We start from the raw sequence: 12,104 nt of genomic DNA on the forward strand, positions 1-12,104 counted from the left end.
TTTGAGATACGTATTTTGCAACTATGATTTGATGTTTGTACTGATGCTTGGGGCGGTTTCTCAGGAGGTAAGCCCTGAAGGGGTGGCATGAGGGTAGAGTTTGTGCAAGAGTTCGTAAAATGTTCTCTATCACAATCTGTGTAGGTTGAGAACTTCTCATGTTAGCTGCCTTGTTAAAAAATATATATGAAAAGGTGGAATATAAATTTAACAAATAAGGTTTGATGAATACTTTAGGTTATAGTGAGTATTACAGGTTATATCTGTTCGATGAAAGATCTTCATTCAGTCCTTCTCTTACCTGTTTTTGCCATAACTGAATTCTGCCCCTCATCTTTGGCTGCCCTGATATTTCTCTAACTCAATTAGAAAATAGTTGCATGTGGAACTGAGTTTCCTCTGTGTAATGCATGCTAAAGCTCTGGTAGGCAGGGAGTTTGCAGCTTGTTGAAAACATGGCATATTTAGTTCATAATTCATGTAGCCTCTTTAGGCAGGTATGCTATGTTGATGTGACCAGATAGCAACTGTAAGTCTCCATGTGAAAAGTGAACAAGTATGGCCTGAATCTATCTGATAACGTAACATAAGCTATTTGTTCTTACTTCTCTTAAGGATGCACGCTTCACCTAGCCACTTCATACATGATCAATTTCATGCTCTTGTTTCTGGGATTTGACTAGTTATAATTCAGTCTGTGTTCTGCCATATATTTTGGCAGCCTAGATCTGACAGGATGTTTAAGCAAGCTAGAGGATTTGAGCATGATGGTAGACTGTTGATGATTTGAAACTCAAAGAGAAGAAGAGATCTGTACAGTCATACCTTGGGTTAAATATGCTTTGGGTTGAGCATTTTCTGGTTGCTTTCCGTGGCGACCCGAAAGTAACAGAACGCGTTACTTCCAGGTTTCATCGCATGCGCAGACGCTCAAAATGACATCACACACATGCACGGAAGCGGCAAATTGCGACCCGTGCATGTGCAGGCACGGGTTGTGTTCGCTTCAGGATGCGAATGGGGCTCCAGAACGGATCCCGTTTGCATCCAGAGGTACCACTGTATATGAGTAATTTGGGGGAGAGTTGGGATGGTTTTTCAGTTCATGCCTTGGTGCATTGAAGCATCTCATTTCCCCTATTTAGGGTATCGACACAGGTGGCGCTGTGGATTAAACCACAGAGCCTAGGCCTTGCCGATCAGAAGGTTGGCGGTTCAAATCCCTGTGACGGGGTGAGCTCCTGTTGTTTGGTCCCTGCTCCTGCCAACCTAGCAGTTCGAAAGCACGTCAAAGTGCAAGTAGATAAATAGGTACCGCTCCGGCGGGAAGGTAAACAGTGTTTCTGTTCGCTGCTCTGGTTTGCCAGAAGCGGCTTAGTCATGCTGGCCACATGACCCGGAAGCTGTACGCCGGCTCCCTCGGCCAATAAAGCAAGATGAGCGCCGTAACCCCAGAGTTGGCCACGACTGGACCTAATGGTCAGGGGTCCCTTTACCTTTACTTACATCACAGGAAGAGAGAACTTAATGTCATATTTATGGCAGGCAGCTTGAAATTGGACATACGGCCTTTTGTTTCATACGAATCAAGAAATATTTTAAGGAGTGGGTTGTCTCTTATAATGCTGACCAGTGCCATCATATCCAGTGAATGAGCTTGTGAGCAAGTCACTTCGTTTTCTAGCCAGTATTGTGATTGCTTGTTAACTCCCAAGAATGATGTGATTATCAAGTCTAAAACTAAATAAATTATTGAATAAAAGTTTTTTTTTAAAAAAGCCAAACTCCCAGTGTTGCCATTTGTCTGAAATATAATTAAGACAGCCATATTCCATTCGATTTATCAAACCACAGTTCCATGGTTTCAATTTCATAGAAATTACATGTGATGTAATTTCTGCATACAAAATTTCATGCCCTATTTTTTAAATAAGAGATTAAACTACAGTTTCTTTTTGTTTGTTTGTTGATATCATGGATAATTGTGGCTTAAATAAGCCAGGTTCTGTGAATGCAAGCCAAGGGACTAGGAGGGAGTGTGCAGTCATGTGATCAATTCTCTGGCCAATAACCATTATGTCTGAACTGAATCCTTATCTCTCAATTTATTAAAAATGATATGGTGAGTTACATATGGTCAAGTGTAAGCTATTGTATGGAGGCCATTTCCAGCAATCTGCTATGCCTATAATGCACAGACCAATCTGAACCTTTATGTAAAATACCCATAAGCTCAAATACCAGTGATGACTGTGATAAATATGTGTTTAGAAAGATATGTAAGATGATAGTCACCATTAGAGAAATTCATACCGTTCTATAGTTAACATAACACTTTTTTGAGGTTTTCCTCTGCCATGAATTTCTGAGCACAAACTAAGCAAGTTGTTGCTGTTAACAACAACAACTTGTTGTTTTAAAAAATAACTAGTATGGAGTGGAGAAATAGGGAACATATGGAAATTGTGGAGTTTAACCCTAGGCCCCTACCATGATCCAAAACATTTGTATGTCATTGTTGGGAGTGGTCATTAGGGGATTTGAAGCAATGAATTAGTTCTCTGATGTGTTTTAGTCTAGTACTTGACATAGACTGGTCTGAATGCAGTGGTGGGCCAGGTGAGGGCCCGTAATCTGAAGCTGAATTTGGACAAGATTGAGGCACTGTGCAGAGGTGGTTCCTGGGTCTGGGGATTGAGGCTGATGTTGCGCTTACCCTAAAAAGGGGCAGATACATAGTCTGGGTGTGCTCTTGGTTACTGGTGGCTCAACTAACCTCTGTGGTAAGGAGCACCCTTCACCATCTTAGGTTGATGCACCAGTTACAATGGGTTCTGGATGGGGATAAACTACTGGCTGTGATCCATGTGTTCATAACCTCTAGGTTGGATTGCTATTATGCAATCTCTGTGGGTTGCTGTTAGGTTTGGTTCAAAATCTGCAGCTAGCAAAGAATTGTTTCTACTTCTGAGTGGAGTCTCCTGTTTCACCCACAGCATCTGTGTGGAAAGAACTGCACTGGCTGCTGATCAGTTACTGAAACAAATTTAAGCTGTTAGTGTTGGCCTTTATAGCCCTGAGTAGCTCAAGACATGGATATCCCCAATAGACTGACCCAGTCATTACTGTCTGCTGAAGGGGCCCTCCTTACTGCGGCTCAACCTACAAATATCTGTTTGGTGGGCACCTGGAGAAGGGCCTTTTCTGTTGTGGCACTTACCTTGTAGAATGCTTTTCTGTTCAGATTTGGTGGGCACTAAAGGTGGCATGTTGCCTGCCATGAACTTTTCTTGATTGCTATTGTTGTTTCCTGTTGCCGTTGGCTACTGTGACGTTGTTACGAAAACTTGTTGTTTGTATTTACTGTGATGTTTTTACTGTGACTTACTGGGTTTTTTAAAGGTTTTGTGTGTTATGATTTGAACCGCTTTGGTATTTTTGAAAAGTGAAACCTAGTCTAAAAATCCTGTTAATAAGCAAATAAATTTTTAAAAATATGCTTAAACCAAAATCCAAATAGGCAGTGCATAGAAAGTTTGAGGCAGTTGTCATCTTCATCCTGCTTTGAATTGCTGAGAAATCTGTTGGGGGTGCTGTGTGGATAGTGCTAAATTTGTATGGCAGAGAATGAGCTTGAAAATTGCTGCTTGGTCACAAAGCTTACAAGTGGCGTTGGACAGGCTGTGGGAAGCCAACCTAACATTTACTTCAGGGTTATTGGGATAAAAGAAAACTATTTCCATATTTCAGTGTAAATTACAATATAAATTCATTAAAATTGCATGCAACTCTTGCTGGCCTTATGAGAGGTATAATAAATAAACATTTGATTTTTATTAAGATCTTAAAGTGGGAGATTGTCTCAGTATATGGAAGTAAAAATAGATTTAATGACAGAAGGCATTATCTATTGTTTGTGTAGAATATGATTAATTTCAGCAATGGTGTTTGTTTCTAATAGAAAGTCACAACAGTTAGTCTTGTGGTAAAAATGTGTCACAAATTTTATTTCCGATTGGGAATTTATAGACCTGTACAATCCTTTCCCTAGTATCTTTACCTGATGGCAGCTGTATTGCTGGGGTGTGTGGAGGCAGAGGAAAATCTACTGCTTGCAAACGTATTTCACCAGAATGCAAATTTTCACACTATAAGTAGGTAGACAGATAGCATGAGACTGTTTTTAGAGGTTTTGTTTACAATCATTTTTTTTTTTAATAATATTTATTAAAGTTTTCCAATTAATTACAAATTAATAAAACATCCAATTTCAAATCTTTTTCCAATTACATCCCTTCAGGACTTCCCCTTCCCTCCCCCCCTTGTATTCCCAATCTCTCAAATGATCTCAACAAGTTCTTCTCCTCAATTCAAACTTGTTATCCTTAACCCAAATTTTTTTTTTTTTTAAAAAAACATTATTTTCCATTCCCCTAAAATCGGCTTATTCCCACCACGAGTTCCCCCCTTTAGAATACCATGTAGATGTATATAACCTAAATAAAACGTAGTTTACGCCTTTAAGGATTCCACATTTCCCACCCCCCCTTTTCCCGGTTGCGTTCCCAATGTTCCTCAATGTCCGATATTTCCACGTCTCTCTAAATCATAGTCCTTTGCCAGTCCTCTTTAGTTTCGAATGTCCAATCATGGAAGGATTCTGTCTCAAAGAGAGGCCCATTTTTTCCATCCAGATTTTTATATCCAGGAGTGAAAAACTCCAAATTATAATCCTTAAGCTTGTCAAATCTGGATGTCCCAAATGTCCCCACTTTTAACTTGGTCCAATTCTTGTTATTTTGTTGTTCTTATTGATCACACTCCTCTTTCTATTTCTTTCTGTCCCTGTTTTCCTGCACAAATGTCCTAATTCCAAAAGTTAGTTCCTTTACAGAGGCTTGTTATTCAGAAACAAAACATTACGTCAAGTTCCTTTCATTCCACAACAGATGATTCCATTGTCTTCTTCGGTGTAGTGGCCTCTGTAGTCATAATAATGTTCCATTTCTGCAGTTTCCCAGGAGATAAACAGTTCAGTTCCAATTTCCAGCTAAAACTTGTAATGTCCCTCGGCTCCTCTAGGTGGATTGCAAAAGCTGAGTTCTCTTCCAGATCACATCCATTAGCCCTAGTAACTTTGTAATCCTTATTTAAAACAATTTGTATCCAATTTATAACAAATATAACCAGCAAAGTCCTTGTAACATAGTCTCTATCTTATTTTCCGCTTTGACAGCTCTTTGACAGCTGTCAAAACTTGCCTTTCTCCTCTCCAAACTCCGTCATCGATCGCTCCCGGGGTTCCAGGGGGGGTTGTTTTTAAGTCCGAATTCTACTTTCCTCCTCCAGCTCAATCTCATGTTCTTCACTCGTGAGGTTAAAAACTTGCCAAAATGATGTTACTCCGATCTTAGTTATCAGATCCTTTGCTTTGACCCTTCTACAATGGAGGGGGTGGCTGACTTCCTTTTTTGCGCCTCCCCCGCTCGCTCCGAAATTTTTAAAATTTTTGTCCCTCTTTTTAATCCAAGTTCCAATTACTTACAGGTTGTTCTTTTAGGTCCGAATTTTCAAAGGAAGAAGACAGCGCTCTCCGCCGAATGGCATGCGGCTTCGCACGGCAGGGATAGCAGAGGACTCAAAACACCACGCTTCTCCCCGGCACCCGATCCGTAGCCTTTAAAAAGGCTCCTTCACGAGTCGGGAGGGCGCTAACGGTGTCAGCCGAGTCTCCATGTCCACGGCCCCCGTGGCCGTGGTTTTTAAGGGTCCCCGCATCGCCGGTGCGGTAGGACCCAGCCCCTGCCGTGCAGGCTCCCTCCGGAGCTCGGAGGGAGTCCGCCATTCGGCGATGGCGCCGACCCGGAAGTCCTGGTTTTGTTTACAATCAAGCAGCATATAAATTCTGTTAAATAAAAATAAAAGAAAATGTCGTTTTGCCTTAAGAAACCTTTATAAAGCTGCTTAATTGATTGCACAGAATTCAGTAGCTCATCTTCCACATACATGGGCATGGGCATGACTCAATCTGCTGGTCCCCGTGCCTCCCGAGGAAATAGATAAAATCTAACACTGTTAGCCAAAATTGAAGTTATTAGTGACATGGAGATACTGCTGAATATGATATTGCCTTTAAATATTCTGCCCTCTTTGCCCTTCAGCTGTGTAGCAAGTTATGTCATGACATCCTCTTGCTGTAAATTTGCTTAACAGCCGCCACCAATAATATTGGTTAGGGATGGACACACAACATACAATGTGATGACATCACAATATGGATAAATGTTGTTGTATATTATGAAATGCTGCTTAAAAAATAATAATCATTGTCATTATTAACAACCCAAAAGTGCAGTAGCAGGGTGTTACATCATGGTATATAGAAAGCAAAAGAAGCAATAAATAGTAAGAAAAGGAAATGCTAAGAAACTAATATAACTCAAGACATCCATATGTCCTGAGCTGATGTAGATGGTGAATCTTGATCATCAAGGTCCAAAGCATAAGAAAGAAAATCCCACCAGATGGCATAGTTCTGGATCCTCCAACCCCCGGGAAACTTGTGTGTTCTTCCTTCCCCCCACCTTAGCCAAATTCCATAGGTTCTCACATCACACATCACTATGCTACCTGTAAAATGTTCAGCGCTGAGTGATAAGGAGACCAAAGCATTGCAAACTAGTTTTAGGACATAGCATCTTTCCAGTGATTTCATGTCAGAGGAAGGTGGATATCTCCTGATAGACAAGGATGATGTGTGTGTATGTCACATAGAGTTTCTGGTATTTGTTTGCTTGTTTTCTTTAAAGAAAAAACAAAAACAAAACCTATTCATACTCCTGTGCCAGTTACTTATCTGTGCTACACAAGGCCTTCTGTTGCATTAATTTGTTCTATCTGCAATACCAGATCGGACAGAGTTAGTACATAATGTTTATGTTTTGTGTTATTTGTGAAAAGAACTGAAGCATCTGAGTAGATGAAGCAGTCAAAACAAAATGTTTTATTTTTGTTTCATTGTGAATTATTCCATTGCAAACCAGTTCTTGCAGTTTCAGCCTTGGAAACTTTGCACACTGTTCCCTGCTTAAAGTGACACATCTTCCCTTGAGTAAGCCTTGGTATTAATTTAGATGGTTATGAATCCTTGATAATTTTGAGGTAAGGACATCTTTATGTACCCTTCTGGCCTCCGTTTCAGGCAGATGGGTGCATCGCTTCTTGAAATAACTTTCATCGCTAGAAAATACTATTCTATTAGTGGAATATGGTTAACTAACCATTTTACAATATGGTTAAAGAGATTACAAATGGAACCCCCCCTCCCAATAATTGCTTGTCCTTTAACTTGGACTACCTGTGAAGAAAGGAACAATAACATTTTAGGGTAGTCTTGTTAATTTCCTTGCAGTGTTTTAGAACTGCATTAGATCAGTTTAAAAATCAAAATCAAAAGGGTTAAAAAAATGATCTTCACTTGAGGTGAAAAAGATTCTGAGACTAATACTATTACTGTAGTAGAAAATTAACAAAAACTTAAGCACTTTGACTTCTTGGTTTCACAAGGGTTGAAATGATGCCACTGAAACCAGACTCTGCTGCCTGGACTTTTGAAATGGGTGTTATCCTTTTTTAATAAGTGTAACTCTGTAGTGTTCAGTATCTCCTTAATTTCTAGGAGAATTGGCCCTTTACACTTTTGTTGGCTTTTTAATGGAAACCCACATTGCCTACTGAATTTTACAATGTTTAAGACCAATTTTTAAAAGCACCAACTATTGCCTTTGTTTTGTTTTGTTTTATGGGGAGCATAGGGTGGCGGTAAATGGGTGTGTGCTGAAGGGAAGGGGAAACTGGGTACTGAAATTGTGGCTTTCTGGCACTAACGCAAATCCCGTCTGTATTTAAATGCTGTCCCCAGGTTACGACTATGGCTATATCTGCGTGGAGTTTTCCCTCTTGGAAGAGGCCATCGCCTGCATGGAAGCCAACCAGGTTGCTTTACACTTCGGTCGAAAATGCTGCTAGAAGAATATTTTTGTGGGGAGGGTTGACACCTAGTGATTTTTTTAAAAATAAAGATTCAGAGAAAGTCTTCCCCCCCAAAAAACCTGTACAGCGTAACAGCCTATATGCTGATGTATTGCAGAAATCTGGAGAGGCTTAATGTTCCACAGAAAGAACTTGCGTTCATTTTTTCCCTAAATAGTCTGCCTCTCAAGTTGTGCATGCTTCGCAGGCTTGATAGTTCCTAAGTGTGGTAGTTAAGGAAAGGTTTCCAGTTCTGGTGGTTGTTCTTATGAGCTTGTATATGTGGTAGATTTCAAGTGACAGTAGCTAAACTGCTAATGTCAGATGTTTCACTTTCTTGATTGTACAGTAAAATGAAAATCTGTACTTCCTCTAAGCAAAATAGTTATGTTTGAATATGCTCTTGGGAGTGCAGACTCACACACACCCCTCTACGTGTATTCATGGGCTAGACCACTAATATGCAGCTCTGAGTGAAAAATCCAATTTGCATGCCTCATTTGTCTATGTGTTTTCATCTGGTTGGAGGGGCGGGCTTTGTCTGTTTCCTTGAGTATTCATATTTATATTTTTATGCAAGTTGGAGCTGCATAAGAGAAGTCTGGTCTGTTCCAGCTGCACCTGGTTAATCTGAATGTCTTAACATTTTCTTAGAAATAGAAAGTCGCTAGCATAGCTCCAAATTATATCTTTGGCTAGGTATATATATATATATATATATATATATATATATATATATATATATATATTTTGAGCGCTATAAATAAAAAGTAGTCAATTATAGCAGAAAATGGATCTTACAATAATACCCATGGCTTGGAAATTTTAGAAAAGAAGCCCTATGTTTCCCCCCACTTTTAAGAAATTGATCAGATTCTCAACTATTTTTACATAGTAAATTCTAACTTGTTGTTACTCGGTTCTTCATATCCAGCTTGAGAAATTTCTTACAGTTTCTGGCTGCTACAATTCTAGAAGTGATTTTCTCACAAAAATAATGTAAGCTGGAAACACTGTGTCCTTGGTAATCTCAGTGAACAGATTGATGCTAAATGTGATGATTTATACCCAGTAATTTGAGAAATGAAATTTAGGAATCCTCGCCACGAATCTGTTCTCATAACATGATTATCAGATATAATGACCAGAGTGCTTCCCTGTCCAACAGCTGTCAGGTACTTGTTTATACATATTAAAGTAAAGCAGCCATTTGAATGTTGTAGTTATTTTCTGACAGCATCCTATTTTTGTAGAATCTACGGATTGTCCTTCTAGATATTGTTATTGCCCATCCTTTTTTTGTTTACTGTCCCCGGTAGCTCAAAAACTCAGGGCAGCACTATATATAAGCCTGATTATAACACAGAATATGAATTTTCTTTCTTTCTTCAAAATTGGCTTAACCAATAAGGAAGATGATACTTCATTATTATGAACCATTTATCAGTCACTTTGTACAATAAAAAGTCTCAAAGTGACTTGGCACCATTTATCAGTCACTTTGTACAATAAAAAGTCTCAAAGTAACTTGGCAATGTAAAATACATACTTGAGAAACATAACATACATAAGCTCTGTAGTTCTTGTGGGGGGGTTGTTTCTTAACTCTTTCAGATGTTCCTTAAATTCTCAATCACGACTGAATTTGAAATATTACTTTGGAATAAGAATTCCTTATTCCTTTAGCAGCATTTCATAGCTGCTGTTGCAGTAGTCTGTCTGCAGCTTTATTCTGAGCTGTAGCTAGGTCTTTTTCTCTTCTTATTATTTGCATTTATACCATTATATAGTTCATCCTATTCTGGATAGATAATAGACGATAACTACCCCAAAAGAGGAAGTGATGGCAACAAATTTGGATGACATTAGAAGAAGATTAGACAAATTCAAGGAGGATAAGGCTATCAGTAGTTACTAGATACAATGGCTGTGTTAACCCAACTACCTGAGGCAATATACCTCTGAATGCCAGTTAGTGAAAGTGACAAGTGGGGAAAGTGCTGTTTGGCTCAGGTTCAACTTGCAGGCATCCCACAGAGATCTGATTAGCTGTTTTGGTAGCATAGTTTAGATTTGTGTTAAATATGATTGGCATTTACCACAGTGCTGCCCACCAACAAGGTTTTATTTTCAAAACCCACATTTCTCTTTCACCAGTGGCCTGGAAACAGTTTCCCTGTTTCTTCTTCATCTCCCTTAAGCTGCAGCAAACTCAGATGTTGTTTCCAGTAGCTGTGCAGCCATAAACAAGTTTCCCACCATTAAAGCTTCTTATTCCGCAGAGAGTCCCAAATTGATCTGAGCAGTGGCCTCTTGTGTACACATAGCTCACAAAAGCACTGGCACAAGGTTAACCGTCAAGCATAAGCAGAGGGCATACTGCAGAGCCCCTTCCCTTCCTTTGGATCAACTTTTGATTTATAATATTTGGATGCTTTCTGACTCAGGATTGACCAGGTTCAGCTTCTGCCTGTTCATTAACTGTAGAGTTTGTGTGTGTGTGGGTGTGTGCTCTATATCAGGGCAGAATTTCTCTTTGACGTATTGTACATGAAGACCCCTCACCCTCAAAAAGCTACTTTACTTTTTGTAGGAAGTATGCCTGATGTACTGTCTTCTGCCAGTTTGGACTGCTGTAGCCAAACCAGTTAAAATATGTGGGGGTTTTTTAATGTGCCAGGAGAGTTTTAGAACCCTCTCCTATTCAGATACAGAGAAAAGCCCAGAAATTGATTCAGTGTCTGGCCATATTGGTGAAGGCACCCAGGCGACAGGAGCAGGGGGCTACTAAGCAGGATCTGTTGATGATGATGAAATCCACAGGGTTACTGTTGTCCTTGTCACCAGAGGGATTTATGTGGCATTCCATGCACTCTTGTTGCTGCAAGTGCAGTGCCATTTAATTCAGGGTAGAGAAATGAGTAAAGCAAACGATAATTGAATGTGTCTCCTGTTCTCACTGATAGAACACCCACTGTGTGATATTTGTAAAATTTTAATACCATGACTTTCATGGTGGTCTGTGGTCAGTTGTCTTGTCATTTGGTTTTGACATCACTTTCTCTGTTAGTATGTTGCTGCTGTCCACTTGGGGTGAGATGCCTTTTTAGGTAGGGAAGAGGTGCGGAAAGTAACATGTCTTATCTAATTTGCATCGCCTGCATACACGGAGCTGAATTGTTATCTCACTACCAAAATGACTTCAGAGTTAATGAACTGGCTCCTTCCTTCTTCAGACAACAGCCTTGAAAAGGAAAGAATTTAGCATTTCTTCTTAATAGAAAACTACTGAGTATGCCTTTTTTTAATGGAAGAATTCAATTATTTCAAAAGGTTATTTCATTTTGAGGACATGTTTAGCTCCCTGTGTGGGATGGAGGGAGCAACCTGTATTAATTTTCAAAATCTCAGCTATCCAGGGTATTCATGCGCTTTTATTCTTTATAGTCACCAGGAGCCGAGGAAGATTAAAATGCTGCCAGTTCTGCCTTGTCTTGGTTCCTATTCTAAAATAGCCAATGTCTGTCATTTATTTTAAGCATAGATTACCTGTGATTTAAAACTGAAGAATATTTGTATTAGATGATGGCATTAGTATAGTTGTCGTGATACTGTTGCCAGTCAGTGAAACGACTGAGCTGACACAAGATTGTGTTACAAGGTTTATTTGCTATGCCTGAGTTGGGTGATCCATTTCAAGTTAGTTATAGCCCTTGTAATACAAAGGATATAAATTCCATAAACCAAATTGATAAGCATGTTCAATTTCTCACAGTTGTTGAGTAGCTGTAAGCACAGCCAGATCTTTCTCTTACCATTTTCTGGATCATTGATAAATCATTAGAATGAGCTGGATAAGGAACTGTAGAAAAACCACAAAATATGTTCTCTTATCTTTCCAGTGAGGCCTGATTCATGTTAAGTTTGAAGCCCTTTGCCAACAGTGGTTCTTAACTGTGGTCCATGAACCACTGATGCAGGCAGATTAAGGCAATTTAGAGCATTGACTTAAGGATGAAACATTGAGGCCAGCAGCTCATCTATGATACGTTTGACCAGTTGTGACAAAAAGG

General features: G+C 39.5%; 1 protein-coding gene across 3 annotated transcripts in view; it reads left to right on the top strand.

Annotated features, from left to right (window-relative positions):
- RBM6 (RNA binding motif protein 6) overlaps positions 1 to 12,104 on the top strand; it is a 58,233-nt gene that overhangs the window by 11,164 nt on the left and 34,965 nt on the right. For all 3 annotated transcript variants that reach the window (XM_081851285.1, XM_081851286.1, XM_081851284.1), the window contains one exon: positions 7,922 to 7,995. In XM_081851285.1, coding sequence (XP_081707411.1) covers positions 7,922 to 7,995 — 74 coding nt within the window. The remainder of the gene's footprint in view (positions 1 to 7,921; positions 7,996 to 12,104) is intronic.

The sequence above is a fragment of the Podarcis erhardii genome (assembly GCF_964252035.2).
Source record: "Podarcis erhardii genome assembly, chromosome: 2".
NCBI lineage: Eukaryota > Metazoa > Chordata > Lepidosauria > Squamata > Lacertidae > Podarcis > Podarcis erhardii.